This window comes from Podospora pseudoanserina, chromosome 4, assembly GCF_035222485.1.
Source record: "Podospora pseudoanserina strain CBS 124.78 chromosome 4, whole genome shotgun sequence".
Classification (NCBI taxonomy): Eukaryota; Fungi; Ascomycota; class Sordariomycetes; order Sordariales; family Podosporaceae; genus Podospora; species Podospora pseudoanserina.
In genome coordinates this window covers 3,718,383-3,745,164 of record NC_085923.1, presented here as the reverse complement: position 1 = coordinate 3,745,164, position 26,782 = coordinate 3,718,383, and the positions used below count along the sequence as shown (strand labels likewise).

Here is a 26,782-nt window from a genome sequence, read left to right as displayed (position 1 = left end):
ACATCGATCCTTAACGCCGTGGTCGGGCACAGTCCAAGTATTTTGCATGACCACTATATCAGTACATGTCACAGCCCCCAATTCGCGGTTCATCCGGCAGACAGAACTGAGACGCGTCATCCGGTCGTCAAACAATGGCTGCGGAAGGGCTGTCTTCAAACCCATGAGCTACCTGGGACACTAGCAACACCCAAAACTTTGACAATTTGCAGGTAAGAAGAATAGTCTGCAGATATATTTGTTTTGTATGTGATTCCCCATATCTAAGTCTATTCTATCCAAGGCCGTACCAGCATATCTGTGTTGGCTGATCTTTCTTGCATCCAATTATGAAGTTTCTCCCAGTTCACACACTTTTGCACTGGCGGATCATGATGTGTTGGGATGTCTTTCCGCTCTCCCCAGTACACTGTGTACAGCGAGTAATCTAGATGGCACATGATGCCTTGACGGATGAAATCAAGACAATGATCTATCGCAATAAGTCACTACTCGCCTCCATTCATGTAGGTAGGAAAGAAAGTACAGCAACATACCCGCATGCGTTTGAAGGTCTTCAAACCTTTGACTACCTGTATGCAGGTCTGGGTAAAGGTGTTCTCGATATAGGAACTGTTTTATCTTCTTGACGCAGTGGAGGTTGTGTGCCACACCCAAGCCAGCAGCATAGCCGCCATCTCTAAGTGGAATTGAGTCCGTCCCGGCCAACTGGAGTTCCTCATGTGAGATTCTGATCAAAGTCCCAGCCATGAGGTCGTGCATCGACTTGTCCCATTCCTGCGTTGGGCGCCCGATAAAGCGGGAGTCATTGCGAATAACGCCTCGATACTCGAATTCAACGATGGAGTTCGCGGGAGCTGCGAGAGGGAGAGTAACCAATCGTCAATGTCAAGGGCAAGGGGAACAATAGAAAGAGAAGCAAAACGTACAGTATGGGTCGGGTAACTGAGCTTTCTTCTGGGCGTGACCGAGGACAGAAAAGACTGTCCCGCTAAGAAGAGCAGAGATCACGAGAAGAACTACATTACTGATCGCGGATGCCAAAAGTAGTGTTCTTTGGCTAATAATCGGGTGACGTGAATACCCGGCATTCCGGATCTCTTGACTGTCGTCAGCGAGAAAAGGGCGTTGTTCGTGCTTGTCGGTGGTCATTGTTTGGGTTTGATAGCTGGAGAATGGTAGAGCCTACAACTTTCACAGGTTATGAGAATGAGGTTTGAAGGGGAGTGAAGAGTGGCGAATGGAACCCGCCTGCAACATCATGACCAACCTCTGGGGAATTGTCTCATTTCTAACTGCCAAGCAGCAATCGGCCCGTTGGATCTGCTTGTCGATGTTTGAAAATTTGTGTTGTTGGAACTGCCTAGGTTTCACATGTAGGATCTGTTGTGTCGGGGGCAACTTACGAGCCTTACCGTGGTGGTCCTGGCAGCCAATAGTGAGGCATCTTACCCGCCACTATCGATGCTACCTTGATATTAAGTGAGGCACAAGTCTTCTCCTGCCCTTCGTGGTGTCTCGTTTGCTCCGATTGATGGCCATATTCGTTACATCCTGTGCGCTGTGCCGCGCCGATGATGACAGTCCCCGAGTACCATACGGGTACTATAGGTGTGATGTAGGTAATTGGGGAGCCTAACGTACGTGGGAAAGCCGGGAACTGGGCAAGAAACCTACACAGGAGCAACCATTCGGCAACTCGGCGAGTATCCCACAGCCTCCATGACTCAGGCCTCATGACTGCGTTTGAGAGGCGGCTATGCTAACTGTCCAGGTCGACGGGTATATAGACTCCACCATCCGTATTCCCGTCTTCATGTTGAGCTGCTGAAGACTCTGCAACTACCGATACTCCACCGCATACTTACTTACATCCACGGTTTTACCTATTCGACATGAAATCATCAAATCTCCTAGCCGCGTTGCTCATATCGGTGGCAGCAGCATCACCAATGGCTCCACGTAAGTACTTGCCCCAAAGGGAATGTCGCTTTCCTGAGATTGCAGTTGTTGACAGAGGCATCTCTGCATCAGGCCGAGCCGTGATGCTCACTCCGCCTGTCGAAGTTGATCGTCGTGATGGAACTACTGAGTTCGATCCCGACTTAGCGTTCAGAAAGGAAAAGCGCGATGGGACAACGGAGTTTGACCCAGACCTTGCCTTCAAGAAGAATCGCCGTGATGGGACTACCGAATTTGACCCGGACCTTGCCTTCAAGAGAAGCAAAAAGCGTGATGGTACCACAGAGTTTGATCCCGACTTGGCATTTTAGAATCTATGGCAGGGCTCATAGGGAGAAAAGGTACTTGTGAATGGGCACCTGCAGGTTAGGTCTTGGTTCTCAACAACCCTAGATACCTCTACATATCACTTAAACATGGTTCGATATTACTACTTCCAACATGCCTTTTTGTGACAATGCCAACAAGGCCAATGAAATCGAGAGTCCGACACCCACCAGGGAATTTTGCGAGAGGATCCTCCTTGTCACCTACCTGACTGGGAAGGATGCCTGTGTGTAACCATCGAGCGTGATCTTGTCGGTCTGGTGCTTACACAGTGCCGAGCTGGAAATCATGCACGGCTTTGGTGTCTCCTCTTTCGATTCCAGCTGTTGTCTGCAGTCACTGTATCGATTGCACACCTACAGCCACACCGCCGAAGTTGTTAGGGCATGGGTATTAAGTTCATGTTAATGTCTGCGGGGTAAAACATGGGCAGCGGTTTTCTTCGAGACATGCACACAGCAAGACCTGGGCATCAGAGACTGCCTCATTCACTTTAACTTGTTCACAACCCTCCCTAATCGGCTGGGTTCTACCAGCCTTTTCCCTTTTGTATTTCCATATTTGCGAAGATACCTAGACAACTACCATGGAATCCCAATCTCCACGCATCCGCGTCGCCATATCGGGAGGGGGCCTAGCAGGTGCTTCACTCATCCAAGCTCTCCTCAAACATCCACAGTTGGACGCGCATATCTTTGAATCGGCCACGATGTTCAAAGAAGCTGGGATGGCCATAGGAGTTACCCGCAACGCACTCACAGCACTCGATCTCCTCGGTTCAGCCGCCGTCAAAGCCCTTGAGAATGCTGGAGCAGTGCCCATGCGCGGGGTCCGGTTCCTCCTTGCCCAGGGGGACAAACCGGGGACTGTGTTGGATGAAGTCGACTACGACAGTTCGGGGAACAAACGTCTTACAAGTATTGTTCATCGGGCCGATTTTCTCCGCGAACTACTGAGCAGCGTTCCGCAAGACCGAATGCATCCGTCCAAGAAGCTCAGCAACATCACCACTGACGCGGATAGCGATGAGGTCACAATGCACTTTACAGATGGGACAGTTCACAAGACGGACATTTTGATAGGTGCGGACGGCATTCACAGCACAGTCCGTAAATTCATACTCGGTGAAGACGACCCAGCCTCTGCACCTCGAAACACTGGTGTTTGGACCGCCATGACTCTGCAACCGTATGATCAAGCGCGGGCAAGTATCGGGACGGAGGCGGTCAATTTGGACAGTCCATTTGAACATTCATGGATAGGCAAGGGGTCATTTGTGATGCACAACTTGCTCAGCAAAGGGCAATTGGTCCAGTTTGTCATTGCCGCCAGAGATAGAACTGAAGGAAAAGCTGATGAGTGGCACCGTCTGGTGAGCTCGCAAGAAATCAAGAATGCAGTTCAAGGGTGGCCTGACCATTTGGTCAAGGCAATTGATGCCGTAAGTTGTCTCCGGTACCCCGTCTGAAATGAAGTCAATATACTGAAAAGTTGCACAGCTGCTCTGTGCCCAACCCACACAACCAGCCATGTATCTCTGGGACCATGCTCCAGCGCGTCGTTATGTCTCTGGGCCGGTTTGCATCATGGGCGATGCCGCGCATGCTACTACTCCGTGGCAGGGATCGGGAGGTGGAATGTCCCTCGAGGACAGCATGATATTGTCGTCTCTTCTTGGTGAAGTCAAGACAGCGGCTGAGGCGAAAGTCGCACTGGGGGTGTATGATCATGTTAGGCGTGCCAGGACGCAACGCATCGTCCAGTCCAGTCGCGAAACAGGAGAGATTCTGCTTGGTGGCGACGCGGTTGACACATATTTGCGGGAGCCAGGTTCATTTCTTCATCGGTGGGAGTTTATATTGGACCTGGACGTTGAGCGGCACCGTGATGATGCCCTGCGCGAATTGCACGCAGCCTTGAACGAAGCTCATCAAACTTCATGATCGCCAAGTGTGTAGGGATAGCTAAAACAGTTGACAGTCCGAGTCAGTCGAGCCTGTACATGTCGGCTTGACTTTAGCCCTGCAGTTTTCTAAGACTTCTGAATGTTCATCTTCCACCGCAGCAAACCTGTCTTGTTCATTCTGACTAGTGACTTGACCCCATATTCAAGAGAGCTAATATTCCGTTCATCCGCACCCGAGCCTGGAAAAGTACAGAACTGTATCTTGGTGCCAAGATTATAAGCAACGTCAAAAAAGATGCAACCAGCAGAGATGCCAAAACCACCCGATGACCGCTTGTGCTGGAACATTGTTATGATAGTTGATCTATGATACAAGAGACATAAGCCTAGAAAGTTCACGACCTATCCCCAGCCACGCCAGTGGTAGAATAACGATCAACAATCTGATCCTTCTGATCAACAAAAGTAGATACGTAATGAACCAGCTCAGGTGGGTCAGAGCTAGAACACGCCTTGATCCTCTCCAGAGCAGGTGCAAACAAATACTTGTAATTTCACTGGAAGCTTGAAGAAGAAACACAAAAACCCAGAATTTGTTGATCCGAAGCCATTTCGATATTCCCATTCCCAAGAAATGACCATGTCAGTCTCGATTTCAGCGCCGAACGATATTTGTCCTCCATCCAGAGGGTCCATGACACTCTCTTTGAGCTGGTAGTCTAGCATCCTATCAAGACTCGACGCCAGACTTTTTGAAATGCCTTTGCAATTCGCGCGACATGTGCAGCATGCATTCCAATTCCCGTGGAACTCGGTCGTACTGTGCCAGCGGCAAGTTGAACTGTGCTTTGAGCCACAAAAGGAAGATGCCCGTTGACCAAAGCAAGACAACATTGATGACTATGTACAGCTGAAGGTAGGAGAATCCCCACTGGTATTTCTATGTTTCATTAGCTCGTCTTCTCGACAGACAGACAGACAGACACATAAATATCAAACTAACATCAGATATGGGCTGACAGATGCCGTTCGCCAGAATGTAGTCCAACGTAAAGGTTCTATTGCCAGATGCGAATGTCGTCTTGGATGTGTTGCGGAGCGGGTAGTTCTTTGTTAACGGATCTTGCCAGTTGTGGCCACACGTCACGGAAACATTGGACTCGCCGGCTGGCACATCGGCCACTGGTGGAAGGCAGAAGGCTGAGATGTCAAGGGCTGGCGCGGATAGACCCATGTCCCAATCTCCCCATGTGGTGTTGGTGTTTAGGCGACCAAAAAACCCGTACCGCCGGACATCTGGTCTCGCCAGATCAGTATCGAAGCTTGGGTGTAGTATTCACGACGAACCTACATTTCCAGATGTGCATTTGAAGCTGCTGCTTCTCACCAAGGAAATCATGGAGATTACAACTCGGACGATAGTCCGTCCGACTTATGAGAGGCTCTTCACCTGATGATTAAGGGTCAGTATACATGGATGTTTTGTCGTGTGGCATTAATGAACTCACCGATGTCTCCAGGGGCCCTCTTAAGGCAGATGATAGTCTCTGGATAAGCCTAACCCGGTCCCCATCATGTATGATATACTGAACCAGCTCAAAGATAGAGTACTTGATGTAGTCCCCATTACCTATTTATATTTTGTACAAATGCTTCCGTGCTAGTTGAATAACCTGTCATCGCACTTGTCATTGTTAGGAATGCCAACATGAAGTTAAATGTAAGAACCACAAAGGCCATGTCAGCTCTAGACCTGAGCATGTTTCGTGGTCCCAGCTCAGTCATTAGCCTAGAGATAGTCGTAGACGATGTCTCTTATTTGATGAGATTATGTAGTATGCTGCATACGTTGTTCGCTGTTTTTGAAACATGACCGCGACGTATGCGGCGAAGACCTTCCACAAGACCCGGGCTAAAAGCGCTTGTCCAGCTCTGCCGATAACCTTGAAAGATAAACGGATCAGTATAGGTAGTCTAAGAAGGCTTCAAGGCTTCTGCAGAGAGAAAATGCAGAATCCCACGCCAAATCAATTACTTTTACTTGGGCAAAAGACATCGGTTGAGCCTTAAAAGTGATATCGAAAAAGCTCGGCCGAGACCATCAAATGTAGTCGTCTGAAAAAGGACTGAAGGATCTGTCTGGTTTGCATGCTGATGCGGAGGCTGGTAGTGCACCCCACACGCCCAATGCGATCGATATTGTTGATGATATAGTAAACCAGATTCCCACAGTAGTCAACAATGCGAATCGTGACCAGTCGAACTTTGTGGGGTCAACATGGTGTCGGCTTTCCTCGTCGTGTCTACTCATGAAAAGTCGTTGGGTTTTCTGGCGTGCATATTAGCTAGTTACTTTGAGGAGCTTGGTTCATGAAGCGACGATATTGGGCTAGGTAGCCAGAGGCGGCATGGAGGGGGTTATAGATACAAGAAGGCTTGATGCCGTGTGCGGTGCCTGAAACTGAAATAAAGCAGATATAATACCTTGCTGATCGCACAACAACCCGGATACCTGTATGAAACCAAATTGGGTGTGTTGCAGTAAGCCCGCTTAGCAGATCAGCGTGTGTGCGCCTGCCATTCACGGTTGTTAACTCCCACACAAGTGTGGTTAGATTCCGAGATTCCGTGCTGACTCGCGACCCCCAACTCAAGTTGTGAGCCGTGAAGTGCGACTCGGTCCGAAACGATAGGGCCTCATAGTAACTGATTTGCTTATCACTACACTGTGTTTCCGTGGCGCAGGAGGCCCTTCCAGGCAGCCTTTTGGTCCTTGTCTGAGTCGCGTCACTCCAGTATTGAGGAGACAGACAGGTAATTAGGAACACCGCTCAGCTTGCATCTGTCAATTGTGGGCATATTATCTACTGGACCGTCCAGATGAGAGACACAGCTAACTAAGTATATTCAATACGTTCTCTACATACCTAAAACTGGCAAGCTTGAGTACCTTATCTTCCCCTGCACCTCGACCCTAAAAAACGCCAAACACCATGCTTAAAATGCAAAGAACACCCTCTCATGTAGGATATCTCTTCCAAACCGCCCATGACTCGAGAGTCAACCATGCTTGACTAGAGAGGTACAACAAGAGACCCATCGGCTTGCAAATATTGCTCTACACCGTAACGGCGACAAAAGAGTCTACAGAATCAATCAGTATGGCCCTTTTCAAACCAGTGTGTTTCCCGTGCAGGTTGAGTAACAGAACTTACGACCACCAGTAATTCCCGGTTGCGCTGGTTTGAAAACACCGGACATACTGTTCCATATTTTGCCTCCCTTGCGCTCCATGACTGTTTTCTGCGAGAGCAATCAGCCTATCCCCCGCTCGGTTCATGCTGTCTCCAATGTTGCGCAGCGTATCAACTAAGCTGTCGACGACCGTGTCCAAGTTTGCGCCGGTCTCATTCATTACAATTGGGACGAGGCTATGGAAGCTTGACTTTTCAACCTCCTTTTTGAATGATATTAGATCATTGACACTGGGTGTGAATAACGATTAGTGTTGTGCTTTCTGTCATCTAGAATCAGTTCGGGAAGACTTACGTGACAATGTGCCTGTTGATTCCCACCCAAAGCTCCTTTAGCTCAGGGGTATCAAACATTTCTGGTGGTATGTTTCCACCACTCATATATTCGCCCAGAGCGCTGTAGGTATGCACAGATGAGGTGCCCAGTCTGTGCGACCAATACTCTCGCCAACTCGGAAGCTCGCCAGCACGCACAAACTCCTGTTCGACTTCACAGCCATCCATGTATACCTTGAGCTCTTCATAGAATCTGATTCTCTGTAAGAGGCTTGATGCTTTCCGGAACGGCTCGGCGGCATATCTGAACAATGTGCAGTATTTGGTGGGAGGTATTGGTTCTTCGAGGGAGGATGACAGGCCGAGATGGTACTCCATGTACTTCAGTGCTTGGTGGTGTATCCATGAAACCTTGTCAGTAATCCCGGAGGCAGGAGTCGCACTATCTTCAATAACATCGTCCCAAAGGAAGATCCACATTGAGTACCAAGTTATCATTTCAAGACGGTCCAGAGTGGCGTGAGGGTACCAGCTACGAAATGGAGATGGTTAGTGAGTTCATGATGAAAAAGAACCATCTTGCTTTACCAGAAGAGAAGGGGTGATCACACACATTGAAGAAAACAATGGCAAGTCAATGATTTGTGCCTTTCGTCGAACGCGCTCGTCAGAAATCCACTCGTCGATTTTCATGCCGACCTTCTTTTTGAGTTCAGCATAGTGAGGGCTCAACAGTGTCGGCCAGTTCGAAAGCACAGGCTGAAGGCTTGGGAGGCGGAGGGATTGACCATGTATTAGGGCAGCGATTTGTGCCACTGGTGTCTCTTGTGTGTGTGTCACGACTGACATAATGTTCTAGGTACTGGTCTGAGAGGTTGTGAAATTATTTGAAGAGAACATGTTAGGGATGCGGCATCAGGTCCTCGTTTTATAGAAGGATCTGGAGACGGCGACCATCACAAATTAGACATATCAGCTCCAATCATGGTACATGCCCTTGACCTCTGCATCCAAATGGAAATAACAAGCGGCAATTGGTCTGGGTCAACGATGTCTTTGCTCCACACACTCTGTCAGGCAGCATAAAGGAGGGGCACTGCCCCTGTTGGAGGTGAACGTGGCTACTACATCTGTCGACAGACGCCACGGCGTCTTTATTCTACACACACATCATAGCTACGGTAGCCGGCAGGTAGGAACTGTGTACCACTTAGCCAGAGGTCGGTGAATCTGCCCCAACAGAGTACCTATCAGACCAGATGCATTGACTCCATGTGACTAAGTACCTACCGCACTCCTCAGATATGCGGCTTCAATCGGGAATGCAGATGCGAGGAAGATCAGGCAATCATCCATTGGAGGACTCAGATAGGTATGGAAGCCACGTCGAAATACCTACAAGCCACAAAACCCCCCTTGAATGGTGTGGGTGTGTGCTCACAGGATCCGGCTTGGTGCCGCAGTCTTGCACCATAGGGCTGACGAATGAAAGCATTCGAACCCCTTGCAAGACCAACCAAGCAGAGCTGTGTGGTCATGGAAGCGTCACACAAGGGGACTCCGAATAAAGTTCACGTGAACTAAATGCAGCGGTAAGCCGGCCCCCATCGTCAGAACAGCCCACACCACCATCACTACACCGCCCAACGGCGGTTGTATCACCAACAGGATGAGACCCATAATCCTTCCCACGGCACTGATCCCTGACAATGCCACGCGGGCGGCGTGGATGTCAACTAACGAATGTTTGCAGCAGATAGGCGACTCGGGAGTCTCAAAAACCGACGGTCTTTTGTTTTTGACGAACGGTTGTGTGAAAAGTAGCAAAAGGACTTCGGTGTGGTGGGATCGGAACTGGACCTACCTTCGATGTTAGGTACCTAGCAACACCGATTTCCAAGCTGCCTTGCTTTGCTTGGCCTGTCTTACTTTCTGGTCTGCTTCTGAAAAAGGCCGAGCAGAGAAACACGACTCACTGCCGCTTTATCAAGAATTCGTACAGCTCCTACCAATCAGATTTTATCTTCTGATCCCAGGTTGGGTAGAAATGGTCCCCATACACCGTGTTACCACTCGCCTACCTGAAATGCAGTCTCGCTGGTCTACACTACACCCACCTATTCAGGTACCTATTGAACAGTCAGACCTGGCAGCCAGAACTTTTCCCTGTCAGGATTTCTCTTGCCGGACTACCCGCCTCAGCTGCGCTATGCTCGCAAGACTTGCCCATATCCAGGTGACACTGAACTTCAGCCATTTTGCATTTGTCGGCACGTTTTTCCCACGGTTGGACATTCCCTTTTGTGCATATGATCCCACGGCTTCTTCACAAAAGGGCGCAGGTGGGCGATATACCTGTTTTTCAACGCAAATTACATTCTCCGTCGCATGGCAGCTGCCCCGGGGCGAAGTTGACGGCAGCTACCAATTTGCCGCATGTTCCGACGATGACACTTCCTTGCCCATCTTAGTAACTCGGGTTCTATTTGCTTTTATGTCAACTTGGGGTGGGGTATTACTCGGTGTGATGAGTGTGCCGACTTGCGTTGGGGACCATGTGCGTGTGACTGTCATTTTTGCCTCAACACTGCTGGTTTAGATTCCGCAATTTGATCCTTCTGCAGACCTTTCCTTGTGTTGATCAATAAAGGATTGCGACAGAGGTAACGCTAACAGTAGTTATCACATCCTACAAGGGAGCATATTGGCCCGCATTGAGGCAAAAGGTTCATGAAGTAGCCTCAGCAGGACATTTCTTTTCGATCTATCGGCCGCTGTCAAGCCGCAGTAACAGCAATAGCAGCCACTGGTGCGGGTGTCGCGGATGTTCTAAGACCAGAACTCGCAGCACTCTGCAGTAGTCCAACGATGCTGTGATAGGCTGGCTTCTTGTTATAATTCCTATCCCATAGACACGCCTCTCCCTCCCCAGGATACTGTTGAGGGATCCACGAATACTTGCATTGCATCTTGTCAGCAAACTTCCTTGCGGAGGAACGATGTCACAAACCTGGTCAGTGAAATCCCATACAGTGATCCCGACACACTTTGGCGTCTCCAAGCATGCCCCTACAACTTCCATGTAATCTTTCCCTTGCTGTTCCCTCTCGGCCGCCCCGATCGGTAGCTTGGTGTGACGAATATCAACCTCGGTGAAGGCAACTTCATCGACAAGCTCAGAGAACCGAGCCATGGTCTCCTTCATCTCTCGCTTGGATGGTGACATGCCCACCCGGGAGTGACCCTGCATGCCGATTCCGTGAACGGGAGCCCCCGCGGCCTTAACAGTGCGAATCATGGCGATGGTGGCATTGATCTTGGCGTTGCAGCAACGCTCAATGTTGAAATCGTTGTAATAGAGCTTCGCGGCGGGGTCAGTTTGCTGGGCTACCTTGAAGGAGTGTGTGATATAGTCAACCCCCATGGCTCGGTACACTATTTTTGGTTATTGCCAACATCCCATGGTAATCATAAGGGGCAGGGGACAATGGGCATACTAGGATTGTTGCGGTATCTTCCGTCATCCTCCATAGCTTCATTGACCACGTCCCAGGCATAGCACCGTCCCTTATAGTGTCCAGCCACATTCTGGATATGTGCGGTAATGATTTGTTGCATCTGGTCGCGATTGTAGACGCTGCTGACTGTGTTTACCCAGTTAACACACACACATCGCCGACGCTTCTTTGGTTTGACTGGACTGACCCCATCCAGGCAACTGGTTATACCACACCAAGGTATGGCATCTCAACTGCTGGCCTGTCTGTCGTGCAATATTAGCTATCGCATCACCACTCCCGTAAGTGAAGCGCCCCTGGCTCGCCTGGGTGTTGGACCACTTCTGTCCGTTGGCCGGAGTGAGCGAGCCAAACTCAGCGGGATCACGAGCGATACGGAGATAATTTTGGTTGTTGAGACTGGGGTTATCGACTGCGGTGCCAAAGTACAGGAGTCCGGCTTCTTTCGCAACCTTGTCGAGCTGGCCAGAGACCGCCACAAACGCAGAAGACAAAAGGAAAAGGTGGAAATTCATTGTAAGCCAGCAAAACAAGACAACTCAGGAATGACTGCAGTGGTTCTTCTGGATTCTCTGTTGGAATCACAGGAAGATTCAGTTGATAAACCTGACCAGAGGTTTACACCTGTGTGGACCCATGCTGCAACCCAAGAATCTGGAATGCCACGTGGGAGACGCATTTGCATTCCCGTTTCTTATTTGGAAATCTATTATTCGTGGAGATATGATCGGACAATGGAGAAATCGAGGCGGCTAATTGGGTTGATGGTGTCGATGCGGTAATGAGTGAACGAGTACAGGCTAAAGAGGTGAGAAGCTGGGCATATTGGGAGATATTGCAAGGTTCTTGGCTAGAATCATGGTTCATCTGAATCTAACCACCCAGTTTTGGAGGAAAAAGGTCATGTTGACGTCGGACAGCCTTCAGCAGCTGAACGCAAAACAAGCCCCTGAACTCAGGGGGTAACCCTAGCCCCGTAACCCCCTTTCCAATCACATCTACCCCTGACTGACCCCATACACCCCACCTGCTCGTGAACAAGCAGTCGCGGATACGGAATTGGTTGATACACTGAGAATGGTTTGCCTATATTGCGTTAGCTATGTAGTACTTCATTTTCAAGATGAGTCTGCATGTAAACACTCACGTAACAAAGATTGTCTCAACCACACCAGTAACAGCAGTAACAGGGCTCAACACCGTTAAAGCTGGGCCTGTTACTGTCACAACTTGGGTAGCATCCCTCTGCCAAACGCACACTGTCCTTGCTGGTGGAGTACTCCAGACCACACAACCATTAGTTTACCCAGTCAAGGTACTACGCCACGCCAAAGAATGAACACTCACATTGTCTGTGTAACTGTGCCCACCACTGTCGAATAGAACTGTTAGTCCAACTATACTTAACCTTCATCAAGAGGAAAGATTGCAACAACAACTCACCAACTCGAGTGACAGTCACTGTTTCCGTCCGCGTCTCTACGGCCTGCCTTCTTCCCCAACCCCCCCATTTACCACTAGCGGTAGGAGCTGCACCAGTGGGTTTACAAGTCACCCAGGGAGGCAGGTCATTTCCTCCACCCCAGCCACCACCTGGACCACCCCAGTTCCCTCCACCTCCCGGTCCCCATCCACCGCCTCTTCCTGGCCCCCAACTGCCCCCGCCACCACCGTTCCCTGGACCCCAGGGAGGATTTCCAGCACAGATAGATCCGGAAGCTGTAAACGTGAAAGCACCTGTCAAGGGGCTTGTTGTAAAGGTTGTTGAAGGCGGTCTTGTAAGCGTAAGAATTGCAGTAGTAACTCGCACTGGCATCGTCGAGGATGGTATCCGACACACGGGCGTGAGTGTGCTGGTAACAAAGGTGGAACTTGTTACTCGACCTGAGGCCGTCGTCCGGATGATGGTTCGCCGTTCAGTAATGGTAGAGGGAGGCAATAGATCTGTTGTCGTGACCGTTGAAGCAGTATTGCAAGGGACAGTCACAATCCCAGCGGACTGGTTAGGGATGGTAATGCGAGTAGTGGTTTGCGAGGCTGATGTTGCGGTGAGCGTTGTAGTCACAGCTTGAAGTCAAAACAAGAAACGAATTAGTATATCACGGGTCTCGAGCAGCGAGATACGTGTAGTTCTGCTTACTTGCTATCTGTGAAGGTGTTGAGATTGATCTCACACTCGTTGAAGTTGTTAACGGACGAGAGACGATTATTTCAAATGGACGGGTTTCCACAAAGCCTGTGTCTGAGTGAGGGAGAACAATGATCCAATTGCCTGAGTACAAGTCGGAATAAGAGATCGAGCTGAAACTGCGGTCAGCGTACCTTCGTTACTTGGGCATGAATCTACAAAAGATTGTACCATGTTGATATTTGAATGGACTCAGGAGGGCCTGGAGTGATCTGGGAGCAGGGAAACTGATTGCTGTCGTAGTCCTGCAGAATTGGTGTGATATCTACATTTCCACAGGCGCCTGTTCATGTTGGTAACGTAGTTAGGGACAGTTCTTTCAACTTCAAAGAAGTTTGGAGGCGCTATTACCTTCAAATGTTGAGGCAAAACTGAAGTTTCCGTTTCTTGTCCCATCAACGAGATATGTTTCGTGGTCAAGATAATCGACACCAGTGCAAATGCAGGTGTCATCACTATGGCCTGAAGTGAGACATAACGCTTGCCCGGACAAGGCTAACCACAGGACAAGAAATGAGGCAATCATCGTCCTTGATCAGTAGGAGGATTACCGTGGCAGAAACAACAATGATCTGCAGTATCACAACACACGGCATCCCTATATACTCAGACAGCTGAACGTGGCAAAAGGAAGTCTGGTACATATTGAAGGTGCTTTTTAAATTTGACGCTATGTTCAATCTGATGTCAAGTTACAGCACAGGGTGACACTGAGATAGAATCTCATGATATTGAGCACTACTACCCTGATTGTGAAGGGCCGGGAGATGAGCCGTGATAGGCGGTAATTAACAACTTGCTTTTACCCATCCGCAAATGGACAGCCTGGAATGAAAAGGTAACCGGCAGTTTCCACTTCGTGGGTTGTTCACTTCGCAGCGAAAAGGGTAAGATTCCAACAGACGTACACCACCGGAAGGTAGAATACCTAGACAAACAACCAAGACATAGGTACTATGGCAAAGACCAAATACAAGCCAAAATTCTATCGCCCCATAAGGTATACAACCGAAACAAAACCAGACCTATCGTGAATATAAAGACAAAAGCCGTTGTCGAGAACCCCCAAAGCCGAGTTCCGCCAAGCGACCAGGTACCTAGCAATCAAGGATCCAATGGCAGTTTGAACAAACGGATGGCGTTTCCCCTTGCTACCAGCTCTTTCTGATCGGCTGGCAAGTCCACGCCGTGCCACCAGTATTGTGCCTCTGCAATGGTGTCGTATGGGTAATCAATTGAGAATAGACACCGTTCCACTCCGATTTGATCTATGCAAAACTTGAGGCCTGGCTCATTAAAGTTTCCCGACGTGGTGATGGAAATGTTGTGGGTGAAATAGTAGGTGTAGTCCTCCTTGGACGGTCGGGTGGCCTTCTTCACGGGTTTGTTATACCAGTGGTCTGCCCTCCAAAGATTGAAGGGAATCCTGGATGTCACGTTAGCATTTGAAATCACGTAGATGACGCATATTGACGACTCACCCTTCTCCCAAGTGTCCAATAACGACCTTGACTCGTGGAAAGAGATCGAATACGCCTGATGAACACAGTGCGTACACATGCGTGCTCAGATCCAAATGGAACTGAACCGCAGCCCCGAGAATCTGCTTCCTATCTCCCCATTTGGTCCCAGGCTCGAGGTCCTGTGCCGCCGGGTATCGAGGGTGCAAGTACACTGGCACGTCCAGTTCTTCAACAGTCTTCCAAAACTCGTGAAATCCTTCACCGTCGTAGTATATCTTGCCTTCCTTGTCCGCGTTGGGAACACCAGGTGAGGAATCCTGGTAGTCGTTGATGATCAGACCGAAAAATCCCAGTTCCTTCACTGCCCGAACTGCTTCAGCTGAAGCAACAGCAGAGTTGTGCATGGAAACTGACGCGAGACCCCCGAAACGCGCTGGGTTGAGATTCACTTGCTCTGAAAGCCAGTTATTGGCCTCACGGGCGATGATCGCGGCTTTGGCAGGGTCTGATTCGCCTTGGGGTCCGGGGGAGGTCAAAGACAGAAGCATGTATTCCACGCCATGTGTGTCCATCTGGTGAAGGCGGGTAGTGTGGACATCTTGAAGAAGAGATGTAAGGTGAGAGTGACGGGTAGGAGAACCGGGAGGAGAGCCGGAAGGCGAGTCCGGAGGTGTTTGGCGATGTCCTGGGTTGAAGAGGGGCGCCGAGGCAGAGATCCAACTGAGGCCGGCAGGGTCGAGGACAGCCTCTTCGATGGCGATAGTGCCTTTAGGAGCTTTCTGGAAGGTCATGTTGTGATGTGCAGTTTGGCTTGAGCGACAGAGAGAACGGCAGGCAATGATATAACCTCGAGGTGGAAACAAGCAGCACAGTTGAAGGTTTTAAAGACTTGAGGATGACCAAAAACAAGCATGCCCAACTGGCACCTGGGGTGGGGGGTCAAATCCCGGGAGATGAACCCATGGGCTGTTGCCAAGGCCAATGGTTCCGGCCCGCTGTCTGCGGCAAATGGGCCCCGACCCCCCGAATGGACCCTCAATCCCCAACGGCAAATGGCATCCTCGAGCCCGATAGGATGAAGGTGACGAGCCCGGAGAAATGGACCCATGGGTGGGAATTTGGGCAGTCAAAAATGGAGCCTCACAAAGATCCAGCGTTTGACCCAACTCTTAGTGTCCCCGCAAGGCCCGCTCGTCCATGATAGGGATTTTGGGGATGGCCTCGTCTTTGGACCCTGGCCTAGAGTGGAGATAGCGACCCAGCTGGATGGAATCCCACGTGGCGTCAACAGCGATCGGTCGTTGAATACAGGCAAGGCTCATCTTGGATTCATGAAATATCCCTGCATCAGACGAAATGTTGGTTCGTCGAGTTGACAACCTTATCGTATGATCCTACTATCATACGTTTATGATGTCGTTGTGATGATGTCTACTCGCCAGTTAAACGCACTGCCTGTCGTATACGAGTATGACCGAGATTTGGTGGTCCAAAAAAAGAAAGTAAGCCGCGTATGCTTTTGTCGAGTTTGAGGGAGTCGGGCGTGAATCACTGTAATTGCAACATGGTAGAGATTGTCGTGATGTCGAGTCCAAGTAGGTATCCACAGCCCCAAGGGCAGGTGCCCTGCCGATGGAGCCTCATTCCCGCAAATGCCTCCCAACCTGACGGGACGCTCCCTGTCCACCATCTGATTCCAAGCAGCGGTCCGCCGACAGGGAGTGTTCTGTGGAGAACCCTTGTGAATGCACAGCGTAACCTCGTAGTGAATGAATAACCTCTAGATGTCTACCTACTTGTGATCACGTATTATGTCACAGCAACGCTTAGTCACCTCGCCATCCGCCTCTCACACTTCCTATTGTTTCGTTGCAATCGGCCGGATAAAGCTACCCGGTTTGAGCTTCCCAAAATGGAGACAATGTTACTGCGGGGTTAGCATATCTTGATATAGGGACGCGGATCAAACTGGCTTATGGATGCCGGTGGAACTTAACGCCGAAAGAAGACTTCATCGCAAGTTTACTTTCATGTTCTGGCAAATTCCTGTGGAAACTTTCTTTCACCATTGCCTAAGGTACCTACCTGCCTACCACGACTCACGGCAACTTGGTGTGAATTCCGGCCCCTTTACACTGTATCAGTGACATAACCTCAGAATCAAGCCAGGATGGCATTTAGCACCAGTCCCATCCGGCCACGGATGTTGATAGATGGAGAGGTGTGATTCCCATCGTTGCCAAGTACCTAGAAGCCCACTGACATACCTTTAGCTCGTTGAAGCCTCGGATGGCAAGACATTTTCCGTTTACAATCCCGCCACTAGAGAAGTGTCAGGAGAAGGTAAATAATCGCCCACTTTTTCCAATTTAACGAGAACATCAGCTGATGACGATGCGTAGTTCCTGAAGCTACCGCAGATGACACCAATAGAGCGGTGGCTGCAGCCAAAGCAGCCTTCCCCGCTTGGTCAGCGCTGGGTCCAGCAAAACGTGCTGTTTACCTGAAGAAGCTCGCCGCTCTTATCCGGGAGCACAGAGATGAAATTGCCAAGCTGGACGCTGTGGCGATGGGGATGCCCGTTTCTACCCACTTCTTCGCCGAATCTGCAGCCGGGCAATATGACCACTACGCCGAGGCCTGGCCCCATATTCAGGGCCAGGCCAGTGTCAACACCCCTGGTCATGTCACCATGACGCTTCGCCAGCCATTCGGGGTGGTAGCTCTCATCATTCCGTGGAATGTGCCAGTGCACTTTTTTGCGTCCAAGTCAGCGCCAGCGCTGATAACTGGAAACACGGTTGTTCTCAAAACTTCGGAGAAGGCGCCTCTGGCAGTTGCTCGAATCGCCAAGCTCGTCAAAGAAGCAGGCTTCCCGCCGGGGGTTTTCAATGTTCTCTCCGGTCACGGCATCCCCTCTGGTCAGATCCTGTCCCGCCACATGGACGTCAGGGCACTGAGCTTTACAGGCTCGAGCCGTACGGGAAAGCTCATCCAGGAGGAGGCGGCGCGAACAAATCTTAAGAAGGTCATTCTCGAGCTTGGAGGCAAGTCACCCGCCATCATCTTCGACGACGCAAACCTCGAGAAGGCGGTTGCCCAGACCCGCTGGAGCATGCAGTTCAACTCTGGGCAGGTTTGCATGGCCAATTCCCGCATCTACGTACAGTCAACCATCGCCGAGAAATTCGTCGAGCAGTTCAAAGTTAGCTACAGCTCGAGCGTCAAGTCAGGCAACCCTTTGGACAAAGAGACGAATCATGGCCCCCAGGCAGATGAGCTTCAGTACAAGCATGTGCTTTCTTACATCAACTCGGCGAAAGACTCGGGCGCCACTCTCGCTCTTGGGGGGTCTGGAAAGTTGGAGACCTCGAATGGATACTTTATCGAACCGACCATCTTCCTGAATACCCCAGAGGAGGCTAAAATAACCAAGGAAGAGGTGTTTGGGCCAGTGGTTATCATCAACACCTTTGAGACCGAGAAGGAGGCCATTGCCAAGGCGAATGATACCGAGTTTGGGTTGTATGCCTCGGTCTTCACCAAGGACATCAGCAGAGCCATGAGAGTCGTACAAGCGCTGGAGAGTGGATATGTGGGCATCAACACCACCAGCCCGAATACTGCATATGACCTACCTTTTGGTGGGTACAAGGGAAGTGGACAGGGGCGCGAGGGGGCACTGTGCAGCATGGACAACTTTCTGGAGGTGAAGAGCGTTATCATGGCCTTGGAAGAAGAGTGAATTGTACGTAGATATCTCTATGCAATTGCTGACAGGTAGCTAGAGGCTTGGCCAGGAGCATGTCCGTTTTCAACTAGGGTTTTCACATAAAACAAGGCATCCTGTTCAACACGGATGATATTGGAAACTACCTCTACAGCTTAAGCAAAACATGCTCCCAAGCGCCACGACTGGACTTCATGACTAGGTACCCAAGGTAACGAAATTCTAAACCACTACAGCTGGAGGCACAGCTGCCAACAGAGCGGTTTCCTCCTCTGGCTCCTGCTTAATTGCCAGCTTCTTGATCGCCTCGTCGTAATTATCCTCGGCGTACTTTTCAGCGTCAAAGCCATGGATCCAGTCCTCTCGTGGGAACTCAATGCTCTTCGGGTTTTGTTTAACAGTTTCCCAGTCCGTCTTGTGCCATCTGTCGCGAGTGGACTCGCCAGTCTTTTGCACAGCTCTAACGCGTTCATATCTGTTGTCATGTTAGCGGAACACCCAATCCAGACTCGAGACGTTGCTGAACATACCTGAGCTCTTGGTGAGCCCTCACTGCAGCTGGGACACCATCCTTCCCCCCGCGCTTCAAGGCCACGGCAATCGTGACACCATCCTCCATCGCTTGAGTGGCTCCCTGGGCACTGGTAGGCAAGAATGGGTGGGCAGCGTCACCCAAGAGCAGAATTCGCGCGTGCTTGCTCACCCAGGTGGGCAGGGGGTCTCGGTAGACCAACTTCCAGTCCACCAAGCTCGGGGTCTTCTCCACGATGGCCTTGCAGACGGGATCCCACCCCTCCAAAACCCTGTACACGTCCTCCAGCTTGCCCGGGAAAGACCATGACTCATCGATGTCGTGCTCATCTTTGTGGGTGAGCACCCAACAGCAATCCTTGCCGCCCTTGATTGTGCTGAAGAGGAAGTGCACGTCGGGCCCGATCCAGCCGTTGAAGGTATCCCCATTCTCACAAAACTCCTTGGTGCGTGGGTCGGCAATCATGTCCTTGTTAGAGAACCACGCCCGCCAGACAGCATAGCCGCTGCTCTTGGGCTTGTCTACGTACCCAAGAACAAGCTCCCTCGCCTTTGATCTGACGCCATCAGCCCCAATGACAATGTCGGCCTCGACCCGCTCTCCAGATTTGAGCACGATTCCGGCCTTGTCCTCGGTTTCAAAGTACTCATCGACGTGTTGGCCGAGGTGGATCGGGATGCCGAGTTCGTCCCTGGCGTAGTTGAACACCACCTCATGCAGCTCGCCGCGGTGGCCATTGAAGACGGGCGCCTCCTCGCGCTGGGGTGGAGTGGGTTGGTGGTAGACTACCTCGCCCGTGTCGTACTTGTGAATGCGGAAGCCGTAGTCTGTGAGGTCGATGCAGAGGGAACGGAGCTTTCTGGCAATGGCGCCGTCGGCCCAGCGGGCAAAGATACGCCCGCCGTTGGCACCAAAGGAGATGATGTCGCCGAGTGTCTTGAGAGCGGGGAAGTTCTCATAGATGGTGACGTTGTGGCCTTGTCGGTGGCACTCGATTGCTGCTGTAAGGCCACCGAAGCCGGCGCCGACAATTATCACGTTGATGCCGGTGGGCGTGGGGGCCATGATTGTGAGTCTCTGTGGTGTTGGTCTGGCGGTTGGAGAAGGTAGGTATGGTGATAAGTCTGGCTATTAAACGGGTGCGTGGGTGGTTTGTTGCATCTATCAACGGCTTATATCTGTAACTTGGATGTACTGCAACGTCAACTGCTACATGATGGGGACCAGTCTCTTATGCATGGCAATTTGCTGGTACCGCACGACCCTCATCATAAAGTTGTCCCCGAATTTGGCAATCAGGCTATTGACGTGCCGGCCCCGGTCAGCGTTTCCCTCTCTCCTTGTCTGCCTCCGAAGAACTGTTCGATTTCCGGATCGGGATTTCCTCGCCTCCACGCTGACACCATGATCCGACATGTTGGTAGTGTGCCCCTCACATCAGATGCCGAATAGGTGCCCCCAACAGCTGAACAGCAACCAAGCGTATGAAGTCGTTCTCGGCGTGGGCGTCACGCGTTTTCCCATGACCGTGGAGAACGCGCTTCACTGTGAATGCGGGGAATACACCCCCGCATCCTAGGTGACCAGGTCTTGGGGATTGCCACATGCCCACACGATCGTCGCCAGTGCCGCGATTTCTCCAAACTGAAGCTGAAAGAAAAAGGCAAAGAAAAGCTTGCTTGAATGGAGAACTGCCCGCGTGACGTCGCTTACGCTAACACAGAACATGGAGGGCCATTTTTTGACAAGCCATGTCCTTTGTTGGAGTAGGTACACTGGGTGTTGTTTTCCGGTTCTCAGGGGTTTCAGGGGCATTATAGGGTTAGGGTTACTCGCCTACCACAACCACCTTCGATTGCTTCGACTTGAATGCTCTTCATTTCATGTATCGTTGCGACGGTCATATCCCGTGATATTTTTCATAACGTAAAACCGCCATTTCTACCATGTTTTAGTCTGTGGTCAAAATTCTCGGGGGTACCTCGAGATAACTAAAATTGTTCGAGGATTTAAACCATGTCATGACATCCAAACAACGGCATTGGCGTGGTTACTTGTGTGCAAGGGCGTTGGATCAATAAAGTTTCAGTTTTGCCTCTTTCACTAGACTCTTCCTATCATCCCTTGTACTTTCTTGCATGAGGTCACTGCCCGACCTTGACAAACCTGACGTTGCCCTTCTCATCGATGATGGGCTCCTGAGCCACCTTTTTCTTTTGTTGCTGGTAGAACGTGCTCATCCTGTATTGGCTCTCCCCGTCATGGATTTTGAGATCTTGCAACGCTTGCCGCCCCTCCCGCTCGATAGCTTCCTTGATCTCCTGGCTCCTTGGCACGATCTCGCAGGGGAACGGCTGGGGCCGCATGTTCAGACCGTTGGTGAAGGCAAAGATGTCCACATCGATCTCCTTGCCTGTCGTGGGGTCACGAGCTTTACGGATGTTGAACCCCCATAACAGTCGAGCAACACTGATCCATGTTCCCTGTTCCGCGAGTGCTTGTCCGCTGCACACACGCCTCCCCCAGCCAAAGGTCATGTAGCCTTTGTCATTAGGGAACGGGCGCTTGTAATCATTGCCCTCCAGATATCGGTCGGGGTAGAAACGGTCCGGGTCTGGAAATTCTCTCTCATGATGGTGGATGGCCCAGACGTTGCCTTGGATCCAGGAACCCTTGGGTATGAGCCAGCCGTTGTAGGTGTCATCTTGGGTGGGTGAATGAGGTTGGCCACCAATGATAGCTACGCTTCTCCAGCGAAGCACTTCTCGTACAAAGGCGTTGATGTAAGACAGGTTTGGTGAGTCGTCCCAGTGTGGTGAGCGATTCGGCCCGATCACGCGGTCGAGCTCTTCCTGGGCCTTCTTCACAGTCTCTGGAAACGCGCAGCATGCCAAGATAAAGCTGACAAGTGTGCTTGAGGATGTGTCGGCCCCGGCACCAAAGAGGTTTCCGGTCAAACCGGAGAGCTCGGCGACTGGCAACTTGTACTTATCAGCTTCTTCGAACAGAGTCTTGACATAGGGCGTAGGCATGCTGGCTTGTTCCGAAGGGGACTTTTGGTTGTACTGCTCGATAGCCTCCTCGGCCAGCGTGTAGAAGAAGTAGTGACCGCCTTTTGAGTTACGGCTTCCGAGTCCCTTGAACCACGGCATGAATCGCGGAAACTTGGCAAGGACTGATTTGGTCAGTCGGCTTTCCGTATGTCTGAACAGGACAGGGATACTCACTAGGAAACGTCTCGAGCAGCATGGGGAAAGACTTGCCGGGAACGTTGAGATCAGCTGCCAGCTGCATCAAGGCAATAACTTCCGTGATGATGGGGTCATTGTAGCTGGCAACCCTTCGCCCAAACGCAATGATAGACACGACGCTCGTGGCATACCTCTCCAGGTGCTTGACGTACTCCTTGGGCTCCCTCAGAAAGTCCAAGGCAATGATTTTACTTTCATTGTTCTGGATAGCGCGATACCCCCGAACCGACTGCACGCCAACTCCAATGTGCATCAGCTTGCGGTGAATTCGCCATCGCTCGCGCTCCTCTTGGTTGCGAATTTGCATCGTCACCAGGTTTGACTGACCCGAACCTAGCTCTCCAAAAACAATCATCCGAGGTCTTGAAGTGTAGATTTGAGCCTTCTTCTCAAATATCTCATGGGCACACCAAGCTTCGTTGATCCAAAGTGTGGGATTCCTGCGTGAACAGGGCGTTAGCAACTCGATTGCTAGTTTGTGAAAGCTACCTAGGTACTTGCCGCCCAATCCAGTATGTGATAAGTGGTGTGTTGTATCTCTTGGACAGCTCCTCAAAGTAGATCCATGGCTTGTTGTCTGGGAGCGAGAATGTGTTGCCAACAACGGGTAGCGGGAAGGGCCCAGGTGGCATCTTTGATCTCAGATGGAGCATGTGCGCGTAGTCGACTGCAACAGCAATGACTGCGACGGTCAACAACCCGAGGACGACATTGTTAATACCGACGTCGGCAATGGCCAACTGGCACTTGGCCAATATGATATTGTCCAAAAGCCTGTCTGCGAGCATGGCTTGCAGTTTCCCACCCACGATGGCGAACTCAACGTGTGGTAACTAGGTAATCCAATGGCAGGTGGTGTCGTGTGTGGGTGGTGAGTGTCTCAGCGGACAAATGCAATCAGGATATAACAAAGTTCGCACAACCAGCAGCCATGTCGCTGCCCACCAGCTGACAAAGGATGTCGAGACCATAACATGGCCAGGTCGATTTCCCGGATGAAGTTGAGCGGGTAAAGGCCCCGCAATCCCGTCTCGGCAGCAGATTTGTTTGCCGCCACTAAGGACAGCTTAGTGCGAGGTGAGCTTGGTGGGGGGGCTGGCGGGTGTCGTCTGAAGTAGGTAGCTATCGATTGTTGGAGACAGCTCGGAGGTCTGGCATGGCACGTGTCTACGAGGGGTTGCAGTCGGAAGCAATGAAGCGAATCATTGTACTAGGCCAAATATTGCGCGCAGTTTCTGTGACGTGTTACTTAGTTGTACGACGCTCCAGCAAAACCCACCCCCGATAATAGGAGGGTTTGCTCACCGTGAAGTGTGTCTGAAAACAAATCTATGTGTAGTTCGGAGGGCCCGCCGAAAGCATCGAGATGGACCAGCAATGGTTCTGGGCTGCTGAATTTGGCACTACCTGCGGTCCTTTTTCACTTTCCAATGCTTTACCAGCCTGCCCGGTGGAATGTTGCGGTTGCCTCTGAAGAGGCCGAAAGGTGAAATATTGGAATCATTTGGTGTTGTCCTGCCTGAACTTCAAGTACCTACCTCGCTATTCGAGTATGTTTCCAGAATTACCTTATATGACCATAATTATAGCAAGCATATGATATTGCTTGTGTGCGACCTGGCATTAGCGGTTGCCGAGCAGACGCGGCTCGAAATCGATGTTGGAGGTTGTCAGCGTAGGGGCAAGACGAGCCTGAGATGATTACTGTATTACGAATTGCCGACAGTGGTAAACTTAACGATGCGCTGATGATCATTCGGTGCTGAATGGAACCGTTGAGCGCGAGTACAACGTTGAGTGAAAGATGATGAATTGTGTTCATGTTGCCCACATCTCACGTCGCAATGACTGTGGAACTGTCGAAATGAGCACCTAGTCACACTCTCAATAAGCAACACCTAGTGGAGGTGTGTACAACATGGCGATACGACGGGGCGTATCCATTCAACGGTCAATTCCTTGCACCGAGGCTGATGACTAAATGTGTTAACGCCGACGTTGACGTTTCCTGATGATGGTGTCCAGTGTACCTTCTTCGAGTCCCGTTTCCTCCGACCGCAGGAACAATGTGGTATGCCAACAGTGCCGTCCTATGCCCGAACACATTACACGTTATGCAACGGGTGATTACAGCGAGTGATGGCGACACCTACCTTACTTATTGAACCTCAGAGCCACCTTACTCCCCCAATACTTACCTTGACAATAACCCCCATCCTTTACGAGCTGCACCATGGCAATTCTTGACAGAATTTCTCTCGGGACGTATCCATTCATTGCTTGGCCAACATGGCTTGCTGGGGCGGTAGGAAATCTCCATTCTCCAACACTTCGCGTTGCTTTATATTGACCTGAGCGCCTATTTCTGATTCGATCAATGCTTTCGGTACAGACTATCATGATACTATTATCTACAGTCCTCTACAACCTGCTCCTCCATCCTCTTCGATCTCTTCCCGGTCCAAAGCTTTGGGCGGCGACGCCGATACCATACACCCGAGCATGGCTTTCAGGACGAATGTCGAGTAACATTCACCGATTGCACGAGAAATACGGCGACGTCATCCGCGTTGCACCAAATCGTGTCTCCTTTGCACATCCCGACGCTTACAATGCCATTCGAGGCCACCGCAAGGCTGGTCAACCAGAACACGGAAAGGACCCTGTTTTCTACAAGATGTCGATGCACAACATCTTGGGCGCGAACCGTGAGGATCACAGCCGCTTCCGTAAGATCCTGAGCCACGGATTCTCAGCAAAAGCGATGCAGGACCAGCAACCCCTTATCACGCAGTACATCGACCTGCTGATGGATCGTCTGCAGGAATTGACTAAGGGAGGACGAGAAGAGACCGTTACGGACATGGGCGCCTGGTTCAACTTTACAACCTTTGATATCATTGGTGACCTGTCGTTCGGTGCTCCGTTTGGTTGCTTGGAGAGCAGTTCATACCACCCCTGGGTCACGGCCATCCTCAAGGGCGTCAAGGAATTCGCCATGTTGCTGGTTATGAACTGGTTTTTCCCCAGTTTTTCCAGCGTCGTCAAGGTTCTGACCCCTTGGCACCACCCAGCAAAGCATACCAATGAACAGGCTGAATTCGCCCGCGTCCAGGTGGTCAAGCGACTCAACTCTGGTGTTGAAAGACCGGACTTCGTTCAGGCCCTGACCAACGGATCCAAGGCCAACAACAGAAGACCCTTGACAATAGAAGAGATGGCAATGAACGCAAGGCTGTTAATTCTGGCAGGAAGCGAAACCACGGCTACTGCGCTGTCGGCAACAACATATTACCTGGCGACATACCCCCGCGTTCAGACAAGGCTGGCAGAGGAGGTCAGGGGTCAGTTCAAAAGCGAAGATGAGATCAACTTCTTCAGTGTCAACAGATTGACATATATGCTTGCCGTTTTGGACGAAGCAATGAGATTATTCCCGCCTGTACCGGCCAATCTTCCACGCAAGGCGGCCAAAGGTGGGGACGTGATTCTGGGATGGCAAATTCCAGAGAATGTAAGCTCATGACCTACGCTCGCAAACAAATATGACGCATAGCCAGCTAACCAAGAACTGATTCAAGACCGGCCTCGAGATCTGGCCATGGGCTGTGAACCACCTTTCCCGCAACTTCACTGAGCCCGACAAGTTCATCCCCGAGCGTTGGCTTGGAGGAGATAGCTTTGAAGGCATAGTGTTCGACAAGAGTAGACACAGTGCACTGCAGCCATTTTCAGTTGGCCCACGAAACTGCATTGGCAAAAAGTGAGTATCGCCTACATAGCTTTACCTAGCCTGGGGACTTATTCTGACTACGATGCAATAGTTTGGCATACGTCGAAATGCGGGTCATCTTAGCAAGGTTCATCTGGAACTTTGACTTGGCTCTGGCCGACGAAAAGTCACAAATGTTTCCGAAGGCAAAGTCTTTTGGTCTCTGGGTCAAGAAGCCGCTGAACATTCGGCTCATCCCTGTTAGACATGTGTCCAAATGATGGCAGTCGAATGTTGACGAAGCGGATCAGTGGTTCGAGGAGCGTGGGAGCGTGGGGAGTTGCACGGTAGCTCTTTATGATGACAAAGATGTATTTTATTCTCCATTTTGATGTGGACAATTCCAAAAAGCTGGAAAAAAAAGCAGGCATGTTGGTGATTTTGGCCAATGGCATTTGGAGATGGACACAGGGGGGGACACCAACCGCTGCTGAGCCCCTTGAAGCCCACCCCTGAGCCCCTGAACCGTTCCGCTGCCTTCTGATTGATCAGGGTCTAGATAATCAACAGAACCGCTTTGCTCTCGAGTCCAGGTTCATCAAGAAGGTGCAGGGCAGTTGTGTTGGCAAGAAAATGATAAGTCTAACGTTACTAATAGAGCCA

The 26,782-nt window shown here is 50.8% G+C and overlaps 10 protein-coding genes across 10 annotated transcripts; 4 read left to right on the top strand and 6 right to left on the bottom strand.

The window, feature by feature from the left end:
• Positions 1-153: 153 nt before the first annotated feature.
• On the bottom strand, positions 154-1,592 carry QC764_404496 (uncharacterized protein). Its single transcript, XM_062946745.1, has 3 exons — positions 930-1,592; positions 537-857; positions 154-472 (listed from the first exon to the last, which is right to left on the bottom strand). Exons 1-3 carry the CDS (start codon positions 1,150-1,152, stop codon positions 270-272), a joined length of 747 nt encoding a protein of 248 aa, XP_062801005.1. The 5' UTR covers positions 1,153-1,592; the 3' UTR covers positions 154-269.
• Positions 1,593-1,698: 106 nt separating this feature from the next.
• Positions 1,699-2,420, top strand: QC764_404500 (uncharacterized protein). The gene is made up of 2 exons (XM_062946746.1): positions 1,699-1,962; positions 2,035-2,420. Exons 1-2 carry the CDS (start codon positions 1,896-1,898, stop codon positions 2,271-2,273), a joined length of 306 nt encoding a protein of 101 aa, XP_062801004.1. The 5' UTR covers positions 1,699-1,895; the 3' UTR covers positions 2,274-2,420.
• A 181-nt stretch (positions 2,421-2,601) lies between these two features.
• On the top strand, positions 2,602-4,370 carry QC764_404510 (uncharacterized protein). Its single transcript, XM_062946747.1, has 2 exons — positions 2,602-3,730; positions 3,789-4,370. Exons 1-2 carry the CDS (start codon positions 2,876-2,878, stop codon positions 4,230-4,232), a joined length of 1,299 nt encoding a protein of 432 aa, XP_062801003.1. The 5' UTR covers positions 2,602-2,875; the 3' UTR covers positions 4,233-4,370.
• A 555-nt stretch (positions 4,371-4,925) lies between these two features.
• QC764_404520 (uncharacterized protein) lies at positions 4,926-8,645 on the bottom strand (the record flags this gene model as incomplete). The annotated part of the gene is made up of 7 exons (XM_062946748.1): positions 8,339-8,645; positions 7,745-8,257; positions 7,459-7,680; positions 5,704-5,720; positions 5,547-5,645; positions 5,199-5,491; positions 4,926-5,135 (listed from the first exon to the last, which is right to left on the bottom strand). The coding sequence occupies exons 1-7, from the start codon at positions 8,572-8,574 to the stop codon at positions 4,926-4,928; spliced, it is 1,590 nt and encodes a 529-aa protein (XP_062801002.1). The 5' UTR covers positions 8,575-8,645.
• A 1,659-nt stretch (positions 8,646-10,304) lies between these two features.
• QC764_404530 (uncharacterized protein) lies at positions 10,305-11,791 on the bottom strand. The gene is made up of 4 exons (XM_062946749.1): positions 11,431-11,791; positions 11,223-11,375; positions 10,736-11,160; positions 10,305-10,682 (listed from the first exon to the last, which is right to left on the bottom strand). Exons 1-4 carry the CDS (start codon positions 11,756-11,758, stop codon positions 10,503-10,505), a joined length of 1,086 nt encoding a protein of 361 aa, XP_062801001.1. The 5' UTR covers positions 11,759-11,791; the 3' UTR covers positions 10,305-10,502.
• Positions 11,792-14,142: 2,351 nt separating this feature from the next.
• Positions 14,143-16,657, bottom strand: QC764_404540 (uncharacterized protein). Its single transcript, XM_062946750.1, has 2 exons — positions 14,913-16,657; positions 14,143-14,857 (listed from the first exon to the last, which is right to left on the bottom strand). The coding sequence occupies exons 1-2, from the start codon at positions 15,683-15,685 to the stop codon at positions 14,536-14,538; spliced, it is 1,095 nt and encodes a 364-aa protein (XP_062801000.1). The 5' UTR covers positions 15,686-16,657; the 3' UTR covers positions 14,143-14,535.
• A 147-nt stretch (positions 16,658-16,804) lies between these two features.
• QC764_404550 (uncharacterized protein) lies at positions 16,805-18,751 on the top strand. The gene is made up of 3 exons (XM_062946751.1): positions 16,805-17,115; positions 17,168-17,237; positions 17,297-18,751. Exons 1-3 carry the CDS (start codon positions 17,065-17,067, stop codon positions 18,637-18,639), a joined length of 1,464 nt encoding a protein of 487 aa, XP_062800999.1. The 5' UTR covers positions 16,805-17,064; the 3' UTR covers positions 18,640-18,751.
• On the bottom strand, positions 18,331-20,907 carry QC764_404560 (uncharacterized protein). Its single transcript, XM_062946752.1, has 2 exons — positions 19,155-20,907; positions 18,331-19,099 (listed from the first exon to the last, which is right to left on the bottom strand). Exons 1-2 carry the CDS (start codon positions 20,219-20,221, stop codon positions 18,847-18,849), a joined length of 1,320 nt encoding a protein of 439 aa, XP_062800998.1. The 5' UTR covers positions 20,222-20,907; the 3' UTR covers positions 18,331-18,846.
• A 393-nt stretch (positions 20,908-21,300) lies between these two features.
• Positions 21,301-23,195, bottom strand: QC764_404570 (uncharacterized protein; the record flags this gene model as incomplete). The annotated part of the gene is made up of 3 exons (XM_062946753.1): positions 21,301-22,331; positions 22,384-22,847; positions 22,897-23,195. 3 exons carry the CDS (start codon positions 23,193-23,195, stop codon positions 21,301-21,303), a joined length of 1,794 nt encoding a protein of 597 aa, XP_062800997.1.
• A 1,191-nt stretch (positions 23,196-24,386) lies between these two features.
• On the top strand, positions 24,387-26,400 carry QC764_404580 (uncharacterized protein; the record flags this gene model as incomplete). The annotated part of the gene is made up of 4 exons (XM_062946754.1): positions 24,387-24,712; positions 24,800-25,921; positions 25,989-26,170; positions 26,232-26,400. The coding sequence occupies exons 1-4, from the start codon at positions 24,641-24,643 to the stop codon at positions 26,398-26,400; spliced, it is 1,545 nt and encodes a 514-aa protein (XP_062800996.1). The 5' UTR covers positions 24,387-24,640.
• Positions 26,401-26,782: the final 382 nt, after the last annotated feature.